Source organism: Euleptes europaea, chromosome 4 (assembly GCF_029931775.1).
Source record: "Euleptes europaea isolate rEulEur1 chromosome 4, rEulEur1.hap1, whole genome shotgun sequence".
Lineage (NCBI taxonomy): Eukaryota > Metazoa > Chordata > Lepidosauria > Squamata > Sphaerodactylidae > Euleptes > Euleptes europaea.
This window is the reverse complement of record NC_079315.1, coordinates 72,500,582-72,516,459: the sequence shown is the minus strand read 5'-3', so window position 1 is coordinate 72,516,459 and position 15,878 is coordinate 72,500,582. Positions and strand designations below refer to the sequence as shown.

The window sequence follows — 15,878 nt, the reverse complement described above, 5'->3', positions numbered from 1 at the left end:
AAAGGGCCTAATGCAGTCTGGAAAGTATTAATTTGTGATAACTATATAAAGTTTTTTTTGGGGGGATATATCAGCAAACATGTAGCAGTTTTGGTTGATCAACTGATTAGTTTAACACAAGATGAATTGTGTTGACAAAAGTTAGCTATATGTTTTAAAAAGACATAGATGTTTTGTATGATCTTAATTGCCTTTGCATAAGGTACGTTTTTGCAATTCGTTTTAAACTACACAGTGGTAAAATGTGTGTAACCAGTAAATCATGATTTAATTGGTTATTGATTTCAATGCCACTGTTCTATACTGTTGAACTGTTTCAGTCTTAAAGATTACATCTTGCATAAGATGCATAGTTCAAAGGGTTCTGATGTACAGGACATTACAATTACTCTACCATCTGTGGCACGGCAGTGTTGGCAGTCCATTTTGGTGAATGGCAAAAGAGACTTGCACTTTGTATAAGTTGCATCTGCAAATGAACTGAATTTGTTTCCCATTTGTAGGATGATGTTCAGTCTTCACAAGACTCTTTACCACACAAGACTGTCATAGAACTGAATATGCAGCCAAGGTAAATATTTCATTTTATTATTGTTTGGAACAATCTAGAAATGTTTAATAATTAGCACTTGATTCTTTAATTTTGATTTTTGACTCAGGGGTGTTTTGACTCAGTAGTTTGCCAAAATCACAAAAACCCGAGTAGTCATAGCAAGCTTTTAAAATGTGATCCTATATAACATGCAGCAATTCATGATACAGGGATTTTAGGATGAAGAGATGCTGTTGGGAGGCATGAATGCCAAAGTTTTGTAAAACTAGCGTAGTAGAACAGTCTTCTGTTTAAAACTCTCTTAAAACGTAGTGCATAGACACTTGTTTTTCTATTGTAGGAATTGTTAAAAGTGAGCTGCCAAAACAGATTGTCATTCGTGTTTGACAGTGTATTTTAAACATCCCTATACAAATATTAGGCCCCAGCTTATTTCAAACTTATGTACTACTTGAGAAACAGCTGTAACAAGCAGAGTTAATAAATAAGGTAAACACGCAGGGAGATGACCATGACAGGAAATGTCTTTATTGTGAAGTTACACTTTAAGTATTAGGACAGAGTCAAATTGTTAATTGTTAGAAAAGTATGGGTGGTAGAAGTTTTTGTGTCTCGCCAATGTAAGATTTTTAGCAGAATTTATCAACAGCGAAGATTCTGAAGTTTTATTGTGGAGGTTCAAGAGTTGTGTCTCAAGTTATGTCTGAAGTTTATGTAAATTACAAGAACTACTAGAAAAGTCAAATTAGCAACATACAGATTTATTTTTTGCCTGACAGCATTTGAAATAAATTGTGTCTGTTTTTACAGGATAACAGCTTTTAGCATAAGCTTGAAACTGAATTAATTGCCTGGTGGCTTGTGGCAAAAGCTGCAAGCTTTTCTGCTAAAATGGCCATGAGCAATAATGAGATAGAGCAACATGAGTAGTCTCCATAGTGCTGTTCTGTCTTCAGTAAAGCAGGCCTATGAAATCTCTGTGCATGATTTATCCTTTCTTCAAATTTTAAAAGCAGGGATTAGATCCTCATAGGCATAGCTCACAAAACAATGCTATGAAATCTGTGTGCTTGTCTCAGCTAGTGTGGCGTAGTGATTATAGTGCTGGACTAGGATCTGTGAGGCCCAGGTTCAAATCTCCACTCGGCCATGAAATCTTGCTGGGGGATTCTGGGCCAGTACACACTATCAACCTAACCTACCTAATGGGGTGTGAGGATAAAACGGAGGATAATGATATAAGCTACTTTGGGTCTCCATTGGGGACAAAGGTGGGGTGTAAATGCAAAAGTAAATATTTCTCAAAATACAGTAACTTTGGACAGAGAAGGAGACTGCCATTTCTGCAACCTCAGTCTATTGGCTTATTAACAGTAAAAACTATTGCTTCTGTATGAAATCTCTCTGTGAATTCTGCATATTACTTCCTTATCAGTTCTGGGCTAAGATCATTCAGAAAGTATCAGGTTTCTGTAATAATTTTGGAAAGGTTGCATAGACTGAAAAACACAAGCAGTTTACTTACTGCATTCTCTGTAAAGTTAGGCCCCAAAGATAAACCCTTAAGAGTGCCCTACCTTAGTGAATTGTATGAATAAACACATCAAGCCAATGAACAAGGTGGAAGATAATGATTGTCAGGAAGAACTGGATGTTATAGAAAAGCAGATAAATCTAGTTCTTTAAAAATACTAGAAATATACCTCTGCTCTCATTGGCTGAATTCACAACAGAGTTTTGTCTCTGCCAGGCACGAACTCAGCTTTCTCTCACTTTGCCTGTCCCTTCCCTTCTCTCACTGCATGCATAGTGTGATCTAAGGTTTGGAAAGCCTTGAATAAAGTTCTAGTTTGTTGTGATGTCCAAATGCAGACATCAGAGCAAACTAGAGTTTTCTTCTGCTCTCTCCCCCGCCCCGCCCCCAGGTTCTAACATGACAGAAATGTCAGATTATAAACTGAGATAGGTTTAGAATCATAGTTGGTAGAAGGGAAGTCGATTCCAGTTCATGTGGCACCTTCGTTTGGTGGGTGCCATGCCAAGCTAGAACTTATTTCAAGGGTTTGCAAACCTGGAAGCCTTTGGTCATATTTCACATGTGGAGGGAAGAGGGAGGAGCGATGGGAGTGCCCAACCATGGCAGCCAACTATGTCCTGGACCAGCCTATTGGTGTGATTCTTGAATGTAGCTTTTGTCTGTGGTGAACCTTGGTTTAGGTCAGAGGCTTGAGTCCACTGGAAATTTGTTGGTAGAGCATGACTTTCTAAACTCTCCGTTGCAACCCCAAATGCTGTTCCTGGGGACAGGAACAGCATGAGGGGTAAATTGAAGGTAATCATAGGAAGGAGAGATTAGCAATAATTGCCCACCCCTTTCCATCCATGGAAATCGTCCACTGGATCCAAATCAGCATTGATAAAATTACTGTGATGCTGATCATTAACAGTGATGTGGGCATGGATTTACATAAACATTTGGATTTTTTATTTAAAATGTGCTATTGGTTTTTGACTGAGCCATATTAAATTCAAGAAGGGAAATAAATATATGTTTTAATAGGGTGGGGAAAGTACTAGGTAAATGCAAAGTCCTGAAAGTGCTTCACATTATCTCATTCATATCCATTTGGGGAGGCGCAGTTTCAGTGGTTTCTATGCAGCTACTCATTGCTGAGCTGAGGTTGGAATGAAGATCCTCCAAAAGAATGGGGCATAGACACAAGAGACTAGGAATGTCAGAGTCCTGACGAATCCTACCTGGTTTTGTTCAAGTGTCAAGTGCCATGCTTATTTCTGTTCACGTGTATCTATTCGTTATGCTGTTCAGCCTGCCAGGAGTTCAGGCAGGCTCTTGACATGAGTTAGGCCAATTCCTGTGCAAATGTTATTCTTTCGTTTTGTTTCTCTGAACGGGTCAAGCTGCCCCACTCCTTCCCCCTCCCTCTTCTCTGGCCTTGAGCTTCTAGTAGGCACCTTTAGTGTTATGGCTTACTCCCTCTCCCCTTCCTGCTAGGCTTCATTATCAACTAATTCCTAGGCAGCTTGCTGCTGCACCTGGGATGACTCTGAGCTTAAGTTATGCTTTGTAGTTTGGTTCGCCATTAGCAGCTTTGAAATTGTAGATTGCTCATGCTGTATTCTGGGGCTCCTGAATAAACGTTTACTTTTGCTTTTGACCCAACTGTCTGAGCGAGTGACTTTTTGGGATTGCCGAGGTAGGCTGGGGAACCTCACAAGGAATTCTTCTGTTCATTTTTGGTCTTCTGTGCAGTCTCACATTTGGGACTGCACATGTGAAGGACAGCCACCAAAGGATTTTCTTTAGCTTTCTAGAAGTTGAGGGGGAGCCTCTACCCCAGAGCTCACCAAATGGCCTTTTCCTTTTTTCAAGCGGTCATATTCTCCAAGGGGAGGCACTCCCCCTCTTCCCTCAGTTTGTCTTTCACCACCGCAAAGAGAGGATGAGCTTCCGTTAGTTTTCTTCCTTTTTTTCATAATTGACCGAGACTGTTGCTTCTCTTTGGTCTCAATCTCCCTTTCTCTTAGAAAAAAAAAGTCACAGAAGGCGTTATTCAAGAAATGTTCCCAATGTAGAACAAAAATGACAAAGTCATATGAGTCAGATGCTGTGCCTTGTGTTTGGGTGAAGAACATAACATGGCGTGCTGTAAGTTTTGCCTTCAATTTATGCCCAAAGCTTGTGCAGATCATGCGGCAAGACTCAAGGCCAGTTTGTGGGTGAAAGCCCTATCATGCTTCAAGAGCCCAGCAGCAGAGTTATCTGCCCAGGTGGAGGGGCTGCAGTCCTTACCATCTAAATCACCAGCTTGTGCCAAGCAGCCATCGGGTCCACCTTCCATAGTGTAGGTTCTGTCCATGCCTTGCTTGGATCCAACTTGGTGTCAATCACGGCCCCCAAACCGGTCCCTGGCATGAGCTTCATCTAAACTGCCCACCAAAGAGACAGAGATTAAGGGCAAGCATTGGTCGGTTCCAAGGCCTTCAGTTCCAAAGTGGCTGGCTTTGGTTCTGACAGCTACCATTTTGGTTCTGCTGGCTACATCAGATCCAATTCTGGAAAAGGATTAATTGCTTCCTCCAAGAACACCATCCTTCCACGCTCTTTCTCCTGTGGCATTCCTGTGGCTGAATCACCATCAATGGTGAACTGTCTTATTCAGTTCCCTGGGGATATGCAATGCCTCCACCTCTGTGACAGCAGTATCCATTTTATTATTCATTACCATAAAAATAGGGCGATTGCCCGAGACCTCCTTGTGCAGAAAGTAGACAAGTGTCCTGTACTCAAAACTGGACTGTGCCCCCAGTCTCAGCCTGCAATTTCCCTCCACCCCCTAAGCACATGGACAGGTTCTTGCCTTTTCTGAATCCATTGAAAAGGAGACAGGTTCCTGCTTGGAACAGAGCTCTAGACTACTATCAGATACTTTTCCTGAAAACACCATAGGGGATGTGGATCCAGTATCTCCTAATAAAGAACTTTGCCATATGCATCATTTACTCTGTGTATAGTCAAAGTCTTTGGAAATTCTGGTTACCTTAGTACCAAACCAAAAGATAAAATATTGGGCAGACTACTCAGATTCACCAGGCACTATTGTCTTCCATATAGGGCTGTTGAAAAAAACCCGGTATAATTAAGATTCGGCAAAATTCGGCCTGTTTTGATTTGGGCCGTGTCGAAGTCCAGACTCCCCCGCTTCGGATCCCTGAAATTCGGGCAAGATCTGGAGTTCGGGGGAAAATTCGCCCCCCGCGCGCCTTCAGGGGGCGGCCTTTAAACAGATCTATTCCAAGCCCCCCCCCGCGCGCCTTCAGGGGACTCCCCTGAAGGGGCGCGGGGAGGTGGAACAGATCTGTGCCTCCCAGCCGGGAGGCACAGATCTATTTAAAGGGCCCCCACGTGGCTTCCCCCGGCCAGGAGTGCCCTGTGAGGGCCTGGGGGAGCCTCCTGCAGCCGCGGGAAGGCCGCGCCGCTGCCGCCGCCAGGCGCGCACGGCTCCCTCCACCCAGGACGGGCCTGGGGGAGCCTCCTGCGGCCGCCGGAAGGCCGCGCCACCGCTGTTGCCGGGTGCGCCCAGCTCCCTCTGCCCAGGACCGGCCTGGGGGAGCCTCCTGTGGGGGGCCCGCCGCCGCCACCACCTTCGCCGGGCCTGGAGTGAAGGTAAGCCTGCTGGGGGAGAGGGGTTATAAGCCGACCCTCGGCTTATACGCGGGTGCCTAATTTTTCCCAATTTTTGGGGAGAAATTAGGCATCTCAGCTTATACGTGGGTCGGCTTATACATGGGTATATACGGTAGGTAGCTTTAAACATTTTTATATCCTTTCCAGGGTTTTGTTTAATACCTCTTTTTAGGTTTTCTGATGAAACTTTTTCCAAGGAAGCATTTCTTCATTTCTTTCATTGAATGCACACACTCACACATTTTACAGAATATCATTATAATAGTTTTTAATACTTGTTTTGTTTTAAGATGTCATTAATTTCCATAAGTGGTTCTGGTGAGAGGTGGGGTATCTGTAGATTTTGCAGTGTTTCATTGTATCTTCTAGATTACCAGTAGGTATAAGTAAAAACCAAACTTTTAGTATATTTCTATTCCGTGGTTGTAGCTTTCTCAGAAGTGTGGGTCTAATAATCTCTGATGCTAAAGGCAAACTATTTAATGTCTTTAAAGATCATTCATTATTAAAATGTAGTGCATATTTTCTAGAACTAGAAACTTGAGAAATGAAAGTTATTTTACTTGGCGATTTAGCTGGATAATTAGCCTAAATCACATTCTAGTTCAGTATCCTGCCTCTCATAGTGGCCAGGTCATGATGCTTCATGTTAGTAGAACAGACTGCTTTTGATAATCTTTTTCCCGCTGTGCAGTTCTGCCTTCTGACATTTTCAGCGTTAAGGATGCCTGAAGCAGTTTCCAGTGTCGCCCTCTGAATCCCATTCATTATTAGCTGTTCACGTGCTATCGTACATGGAGTTTTTGAGGCCTTCTTTGATTTTGGCATTTATTACCAGAGGAAGACGCAGAACAAAACTGCATATTATCACATTGTGTGCATTCTCTGTGCAATATTAAAAAAAATATTTCTACTTCTGTTCCCTAATCCAGTCGCAACGTTTTCTTCATATGTGTTGCTGCTCATTGTACACTTCCAGTTCTGCTGCATAACTTTTAATGCATTTTATATCTATGCAGTATATGGGCATGTCTGATCCGGGACTGTTTATGAAGCCTTATTGTTTTAAGAGCAATAGATAGGTGCAAAAGAATTGGCCTCTCTGTTCACAGAGTGAATGCTGGGGCTAGGACAGCTACTGTTCTGTTCACTCTCTTCCTGTTCAGCTGGTAGAAGTTTGTAGTTACTTGTGGTTAAGTTTTTCTTGTTGATTGGTTTATGGTGTAGCTGGAGCTTTTCAGTGTTCGTTTTAAAATGTAGCAGTGTGGATGTCTTTAAAAGTTGGCAGTTGCTCATAGATGTTGCATTACATTCCTGCTCTTTTAGTGTTTTTCTCCAATGTTCTGTGTTTTCCTCCTAACTCTGTAATCTTCCGTGATGCAATTGGAGCCCATGCTAGGGCCTTTGATTAGAGGAAGACTAGGCAACTAATGGGGGTTTGAACATGTGACTGTATTTAATACTGCCATCCACTTCTGCACACCTTGAGAGGTAAATGAGTTTTGTTCTTTACCTGTTAGGCAGCGAGATGGATGCTATGTTTTGCCCTTTCTCAATTACACTGGGGATAGATGGAAGAAAACAGATGAAGCAGTGAGAGAAATTCAGCCTGAACTGGAGGGGAAATGGGGGAGTTCAGGGATTTATGTGTATGGAGCTGGAGTAGCATTCACAGCAGGTGTGTAGGGACAGCTTGTGACTACAAAGGAAGAAAATTGAAGACCTTCCAAGGTAAAAGTGTCAGGATCAAGGAGCGTTTGGCCAGAGCAGAATTGCTCTAAGATAGGGGAGGAAGTGTGACTAAACCGCTTTAAGATTGGGGGTTGGTATACATGAAAACAATACGTACAGTGTAAATGAGAGGGCTGTACGGGCTTTGGGTTTCAAGAATTTGGTTCCAGGAGCCCAAACTTGCTCTGTCCTCTGTTAAGCATGTTGGAGATGCAGTTGATAGCTAACAGATGGAGTTGAGATCATCCACTGCACTTGAGTATAGTGGTATTGTGGAATAACCAATTTTATTTATAACTTTTTTAAAAGAGAAGAATCAATGCAAATAAAGTGTTCTGAAATTCACCTTGTGACAGGCCTTTTCTACCAACAGAGGGGACTCAAACAACCTCCTGTGATTTTGGGGAACCAGGTTTATTTTAAACTATAAACCTTCCCCTCAGTTACCAGGTGTTCTTAAAGTAGCAAGCGTATAGGGATGGGTTCACTTCCGTGAGGTAAGTTTTGAGGTGTGCAAGTAGAATATGGAGATCACTGAGATAGGAGTTTTGTATAAGCAACAAAGAAAATGTATTTACATGTTGGTTTCAAAGAACAGATCAGCGGCACAGGTCTTCAGATAGACAAAGGAGAAACCTGGCTGAGAAACCTGGCACATAAGTTTAAACGTCTTATGATTTCAGAGAGTAGTTTGAATTTTCTTTAATGCTTTCAGACACAAACCAGCTTTCACTGACTAGCCACTAGGTTGGATCCTCTTACCAACCCAGGATTCCACCCAAGAGTCAGACTAAATGTTGCAAGGTCTGCTCATTACCAGAGACAAGGCCTAACAGTCGGTTACTCTGTTCTTTCCCAGAGATAGAGCTAAACCACTCTGCCACGCTACCAGGCAGAGCCACCCTTCACTCTGCTCTTTTTCCTAAGCACTTCTCTCTCCCTGAGGCAGACCTGAACTTTCTCCTCCTGTGCTTCCCTCTAACAATCCATCCCCCTTCTGAAAGGCATCTGGATGCTGGAGCAGCCCTCCCTTAGGCTCAGCTGAGTGGCTGTTTTCCCCTTCATGGCCAGGACAGCCTCCTCTCCATCACAGGCCTGTAATCTACAAATATGATCCCTTTTAAATAGACTAGTATTTACATATTTGTTTGACAAGTTTCGTGAGGTAGTTTTGTTTATCCCCCGTACTCTGTCTTTGACTATCAGCATATTTTTTCCTGGATATTTGTATCACTAGATCTGTTTCAATACAACATTAAACTATTTATAAATATTAATATATTAAATAAATATATATATTTTTAAAAAATAAAAAGGCTAATCATTAAAATTAGCAAAACCTGCCAGAGTTTAAATAAAATCAACGAAAGGCAAAAGCGAATTTAAGATCTGTCCAAATGTAGATAAACGTTTTCACCTGACTCCAAGCAAATGGATGTGGGGAGGGGAGTCTATGGATGAGATTCCTTGACAAAGAAGGCCGTGTCATCAGCAGGACATCTGCTGAAGGTTTATATTAGAATAAGGCATTCCTTCAGATTTCTTAGTCCCAGGCAGTTTAGGGGTTTAAAGGTAAGAACCAACAGTTTGGATTGTGCCTGAAAAAAATTGCTAGCCAGTAGCATTCTTTAAATAGTGGTGAGCTGTATTTACATCTGTTCTGGTGTGCATGTGTGTGTGTGTTAAATGCTATCAAATCGCTTCCGACTAATGGCAAGCCCATGAATCAGTGTCTTCCAAAATGTCCTTTCTTTAACTGCCTTGCTCAGATCTTCCAAACTGAGGGCTGTGGCTTCCTTGATAGAGTCAATCCATCTCATGTTGGGTCTTCCTCTTTTCCTGCTGCCTTCCACTTTCCCTAGCATGATTGTCTTTTCCAGTGACTCTTGTCTTCTCATAATGTGACCAAAGTATGATAGCCTCAGTTTAGTCATTTTAGCTTCTAGGGGGACAGTTCAGGCTTAGCAGTCTAGTTTCTGCATTCTGAACCAGTTCATCGTCTTGAACAATCAGAAGATGCAGTGTGTTTTTGTACTCTAACCTGGATGTGACCACAATACAAATAATTATGGCCAGATCAGGCATTTCTAGGAAGTGCCACAGCTGGCTAACAAATTGAAGTTAATTAAGGGCGCTTTGTACCACAGATGACTCCTAAGCTTTAATATGTAATGCAGTATCGTCCTCAAACTCAGTACATGATCCTTTAGGGAAAGTGCAGTTCTGTCTAGGAAAGTTGAATCTTCTGTTCTTAGTCAGCTTTATCACTAACCAGTACTATTAGGATCCATCTGGTACATTACTAACTCAGTGGGTCCACAGTCTCACATAGAATTTGGTTTTTTTAAAAGTATAAGATATAGATGAGTGTCATCCATGTGATACCTGTGACGTGAAAAGGAAGAGGAGTGAATTACGGATTGGACAATATACTATAAATTATCCTTAGTTTAAAATGTCTTTCAGGATTCGGTGAGATTACAAGTATTGGTTGGAATTGGCAGAATTAAATCAGTGGTCTGTGGATAGAGGGTTGTGACACCTCAAAAATGCAGTGTTGCAAGCATTTTCCAGTTCCTTGGGTCAGGTTTTAAATTATGCCTGCAGTGAAGGGTGCATGGAGAGAATGCATAAAGGGTGGGGGAGGAAACATGACTTTGAGCTCACCTGCAGTTGTAATCCTCGAAGTGGAATACCTGATCACCCATGCTGTGTCTTTAAATAAACAGCATGTTATAGTAGCAACGTGACAGGGGATCACTACTGCATGAGCTTAGCTAACTTTCATTATATTCAGATTTCTTTTCTTCCACTTGTGGCCCCAACCAGGGTTCTGCATGCAAAATCTTGTTGTTTCTTTGCTGGAAGTTCCTGTTTTGTTTTGTTTTTAATTAGTGAGGTCTTGAGGGTGTGTATACTTAGTATGCAGCACTGTTGGTAATCTCCTAAATATCAGTAAGTCTTGTCTTCACTTTCCGTCACCTACTCAAAAGCAGGTGGTGTTGTCTTAGTTTGTGCACTTTTATCATATTTAAGTAACCACAAATTTAATAATGAAAGGTAGTGATGTATCTGCTAGTTACATATTCAAAACACTGGAAGATACTCTGCGATTGGAGCTGTAGCATTACGGTTACATGTTTTAGTGCGTATTTGCTACAAAGTAATTCTTCTGGTTGCAACTTGTATGACATATCTTTGTGAATTCTGTATGAAAGTTGTCTTTAGTACTAGAGGTAAGTAATCTCTTGTAAAAGGCATTTTTGAAACAACTATTCTGTGGGTAAATTTGTGAGTATGGGTAACTGAGTGGTTGCATCAAATCTTTATAGCCTTGACCATTACCATTTTTACTTATCTCTGAGGCCTGGTGAATAGCGGTATTTTTGTATTTATTTTTTGCAAGCAAAATCCTCATGGAGTCTTCCATCAACTTGTTACCCCAAAGCTGGGTGTTTATCAGGGTAGCTACAGGTCATGCAAAAGTTACTTTTTCATGGAAGTGTTTATTATGGCAGGGAGAGTTGGGCATGAGTAAATGGTGCTAGAAAGACACCGGCATTTTGAGGAGCACTTTAATAATGGAGAAGGCCAAGCCTCACTACTGATTCTGAGGTAAAATGTTCTGACTGGAAATTTTTTTCTTCAGGGTCTTTCTGGCTGATGGAAAAAGGAGAGCTATTTTAAATTTTTGAAGGAAGAAATCAATTCCAGCAGTAAACCCTGAGGCAGTGCCACAAAGAAGTGCTCTGAATGGTGAGAGCAGCACAGCCGCCTGCTGCCTCTGAAATAGAGGTAGTTGTTCAGTTTCTCCAAGTTCTTGTCTTTAAGTCCATTTTAATGGGACGTTTTTAGATGGTACCAAAACTTCCTTCAATAAAACTGCCTCCATGTTTGTGTTTGTGGGTGGATTGTATCTAGCAGTTGTCTTCCACATGGGTGGATGTTGTTCTGTGCTGCATAGTATGAGTGAAGTAGAGTCCTTTGTGAGTGTGATGTCTCAATTTACTGTAGCAATCTATCATGTTATAGACAACCGTGTTTTAATGATGGAAGTGATGCATTACTGTAAAGTAGAATGGCAGAGTTTCATTATTCACAGTGGTAAAGCACAAAGAACGATGTACCTGAAACCTAACAATATTTAGAAAGCACACTTTACCTGTGTATTCTATTTATTTCACTGCCTGAGTTATTAGTGGCTCTATAGGCTACATTTTTTAATGTAGCTGTACTAGGCCTCTGCATATCAATAAACCCAAACCGAAAATAAACCCGGAATTACACATTTCGGTAAATTTCCAGTTCAGGTTCACCGAATACACAAATCTGGAGAGAAAGTTAAAGCCAAATAGGCAATTCTGGAAAAAGTTGAAACATTATTTGGCTTTTTTGAATCCTGGGAGGGGGCATTTTTGAGTTAGAGCCCCCAAATTCACAGCGTAGCTTGAAAGGCCTCTCCTTGCATGACCCCCAAAGTTTGGTGAAGATTGAGTCAGGTGGTCCAATTTCATGGAGTCCGGAATGGGTCGCCCCCCTCCATAGAGAATCATTGCAAACTTCGCAATATTTCTCTGTGGAGGAGGGGGGCGACCCCTTCCGTACCCCATAAAATCAGACCCCTGACCCAATCTTCACCAAACTTTGAGGGTTGTGCAAGGAGAGTCCCTTCAAGCTACGCTGCAAATTTGGGGGCTCTTCCTCGAAAAATGACCCCCCCAGGGTCGAATTTTTTCAGAAAACCCGAAAATAAACTGAATGCCCATATTTATCGGTATAGGTATTCGGCTTATTTCAGATTTCTTGGGAAAAAATTGGGCCCAATAAACCCAAACCCGAAAATTAATGATTTTTTTTGCCCACCCCTAAGCTGTACTTAAAATAAAACCTCCCTCTGCTTACTAGCCTTTTTCCTTTTGTCTCTCTAGTTCTGTTGTCAATTCTGACTTTTCTCTGGCCTTCCCAGTTTTAGTGCAGTTCTGGATATAAAATTGCATGCATCCTGTGCTTTATGCATTTGTCTCAGCTGACTTAGAAATTCCACATCTCCCTCCCTCAGTTTGAGCTCCTGATGTTTGTATGTCTTCTGGAAAAGGGGAGATAAAAAGTACTATTCTTGGATGCAATGAAAATACAGAACAGTAAGGGCTAGTCTCTTGTACTTATGGGTCCCTTTTAGCAACTTTTTTGAAGGATAAATATTGATAGGTATAATTGAGTTGTATGACCTGAAATATCTGTTGTGAAGCTTTAAAAGTCAAAATTCATTATTTATGTTTTTAAATCAAGGATATATATCGTAGAGAGGCTTGTACTGGCCATCACAGGCTATTTGCATGAAAGGTATTAAATTTATACTTCATATTAACCATACATTGAAAAACAATTAGGCACTAAGATACCTCTCCCGTCTATAAAATTTTATATTTTATGCATGAACTACATTCTATTGTTCTGAATTGTTACCTAATAAAACATCCTTGCTTTTTTATCTGTTTAATGTCAAAAGCAACTATAGTTTTGCATTTGAATACATGGGATCTGTTACATTCACACTTGTACTGTAAACAGATTACCTTTCTTAGAAGATCTTGAGCTTTATGTTGGGTTTTGACTGGCCTTGATGATTAAGACTCGACCATGCGCTTTCACACACCCTGAATAATGCACTTTCAATTCACTTCCAGTGCACTTTGCAATGGGATTTTACTGTATGAATTGGCAAGATCCACTTGCAAACTATTGCTAAAATGGATTGAAAGTGGACTTGGTCTCTAACCAAGTGAAGCATTAAGCATGCAGAGGAATTTGAGGGGTGAGTCCATGAGTAGTCTGTGTACAAATTATGATCATTCATAATGTAGAGTCCCAGAATGCCACTGAAAATATGTCCTTCAAATAAGGATTATTGGGAAGTAGCTAAAAGCATTAGGAATATTGAAAATAATTGCACATACGAAATTACTTTTTCCATGGTGTGTTTAGTTAGATTTGGACTGATGGATTTATAGAAAAGAATTGGAATAAGAACTAAGTTGATCTTGGATTCTCTACTGGCTGTTACTGTAACAACTACATTTACTTTGTCAAGTGATAAGTATTTCCATTAACCACAAACCATAAAAAGCTTTATTTAAAGTATGTAGTAAGAAGCTTTGAAAAGTTAGAACCCTGAGAATCTTGATTTTTGAGAAAATTTAACATACTGATTTTTGTATAAATTTGATATTATTGCTATGTAAGTATCTTGCAGTTGTCATATGTCCATTTAAAAGGAACTGTCTCAGCAACCTGATAGCAATTGCAAGAATAGAAACTGGCAAGCTTGAGTATACCAAGCTGTTGACAAGCATTCCCACAAAACTATGGTTATCTTATAAGTTTAAATAAAGATTTTTAGGAGGCACATGCAGAACTCCATGATATATTAATTGTTAGTGTTTGGACAAAGATCATTCTCCATAAATGCATTCAGATTCAGCTAGAATTGTTGATTTTGCATGCTACCTCTAAACATTTATATTAAGCTATTTCATTTTCACTTAATACATTGAAATAATTCGGATTCAGCAGGTTCTAAGTTCACTTTATAGAAATTTCTTCTTAAAAACTGCATGCTAAATTTATTTTTAAAGCAACTGGCAGTAAGTTAATATTCCTGAATAAATCAATACATGCTTACAGAATTTTTTTTCTAATGGGCTGGTCTTCAGCTGGCTATTAGGAGTGGTAGATTTACATAATATGTTTCATCAAGGACACCAGGCGACATTAGCCACATCACTTTTTAAACTTTTTAATGAAAAGACAAGCAAATGGGGGTGGCAAGCATGGAGAGAGGATATGACTAGAAAGAGTGGGGCCGGGGAGAGAAGAGAGAGAAATGTAAAAATGTTAAGAGGGTACCGTATATCAGATTGGCATTAAAAGTTGGTCCCAGTCTGCAGTGGTTGCCAGCATTAAAGAATTTAAGAAACTGTGCTGTAAAAAAGTCTTCTGTTTTATATTCTGAGTGCTTTCTCATTATGTACGCATGATACTTGATTTCATACTGTAGAATTTTATTTTAGGTAAAATAGAAGCCTTTACATGACATGGAGGTTTGATTTGTTTTGATGATCTGGTAACATTTCTTGCAGGTACCTTGTGATCTATAACCCTACAGCACAAGAGCGTTTCTCAGTGGTTTCAGTGTTTGTGAACACACCCAAAGTTAAAGTTCTCTGTCCTTATGGAAAACCAGTAGTAATCCAATGCAGTGCAGTGTGGGATGGATCTGCTAGTATATCGCATGAAGCATACCAGGCAAGATATTTGTCATATGTCTATATGCATGTATTGATCAAACATGTTAATGTTTTACATCTGGAAATAGTGGAGATGACACAGCCTGCAAAATAAAAAAACATTAGAAAGCAAAAATTCATTTATTACTGATGCTACTTAGACTTTCTTTTAAAATACTACCCAAATGATAAAGTAGTTGACCCCTTTTAGTGAAAATCAGGGTGGATAAAAATAAATGAATTAGAAAAATAAAAAATAAGGATTTTTAATTTAAAAGTTAAATCGGATTTTTAAAAAATAAAATACTTTTTGAGGAAAAATCTATCTACAGATACTTCTCTATTTAAGATACATTATAGTCCGAAGTTTATTCATCATGAAATATGGATTAGTTTTTAATTATGTAGCATGAAACTGTATATTCATGCAATGTTCACATTGTTTGTTAAATGAATTCCATTAATCCAGTCACAGTGTCATGCTCTTCCAGAGGTTTCTGTAAGATTATATTGGACAGTTTTTCTTAACTAGAAGATCTTGTCACAGATGCTTGGTTTTGCAGTTCTCAAAACTGTGAATTTGGGTCTGCAGAGATATGCCTCTTCTTCACAGCAAAAAAGTTATAAAATAAACATACAAAGCTGAGAAAAAGACCTTAATCCCATTGTTCCTTTGCAAATCTATGTACATAGATTCAACCCTTTACTTCTTAAGTGCTAAGTTTCAAGAAGTTCAATGAATAGAAGATTGTTTTGAGTGGAATAGATCTGCACAAGGAGCTAAGTGTGAGGAAGGAGGGGCAAGCAGTAAAAATAAAGGTGAAAACGTTTGAGCAGAATACTCCACAAGTCTTTGCATGTTTAGCTTGTCACATTATTCTCTTCCTAGAGGGGAAAATCAGTGATTTTTAAAAACTTTCTTCTTGTAGTAAATATTAAGGCTATACCAGCAAAAATCAGTCTTTATGTAGAAAATCATTATTTAAATCTAGTCTTACTTACTAGTGATTTAAATCAATTTGATTTAAATCCAGCCCACCCTGGTGAAAGTGGCTGAACTCACAGACATGGCAGGTATCTCTGCATACTTAAGAAATATCTT

General features: G+C 40.0%; 1 protein-coding gene across 1 annotated transcript in view; it reads left to right on the top strand.

The window, feature by feature from the left end:
• The window catches only part of MAN2A1 (mannosidase alpha class 2A member 1), an 81,249-nt gene that overhangs the window by 48,242 nt on the left and 17,129 nt on the right, over positions 1-15,878 (top strand). Inside the window, exons 12-13 of the mRNA XM_056848549.1 lie at positions 504-571; positions 14,630-14,795. Coding sequence (XP_056704527.1) covers positions 504-571; positions 14,630-14,795 — 234 coding nt within the window. The remainder of the gene's footprint in view (positions 1-503; positions 572-14,629; positions 14,796-15,878) is intronic.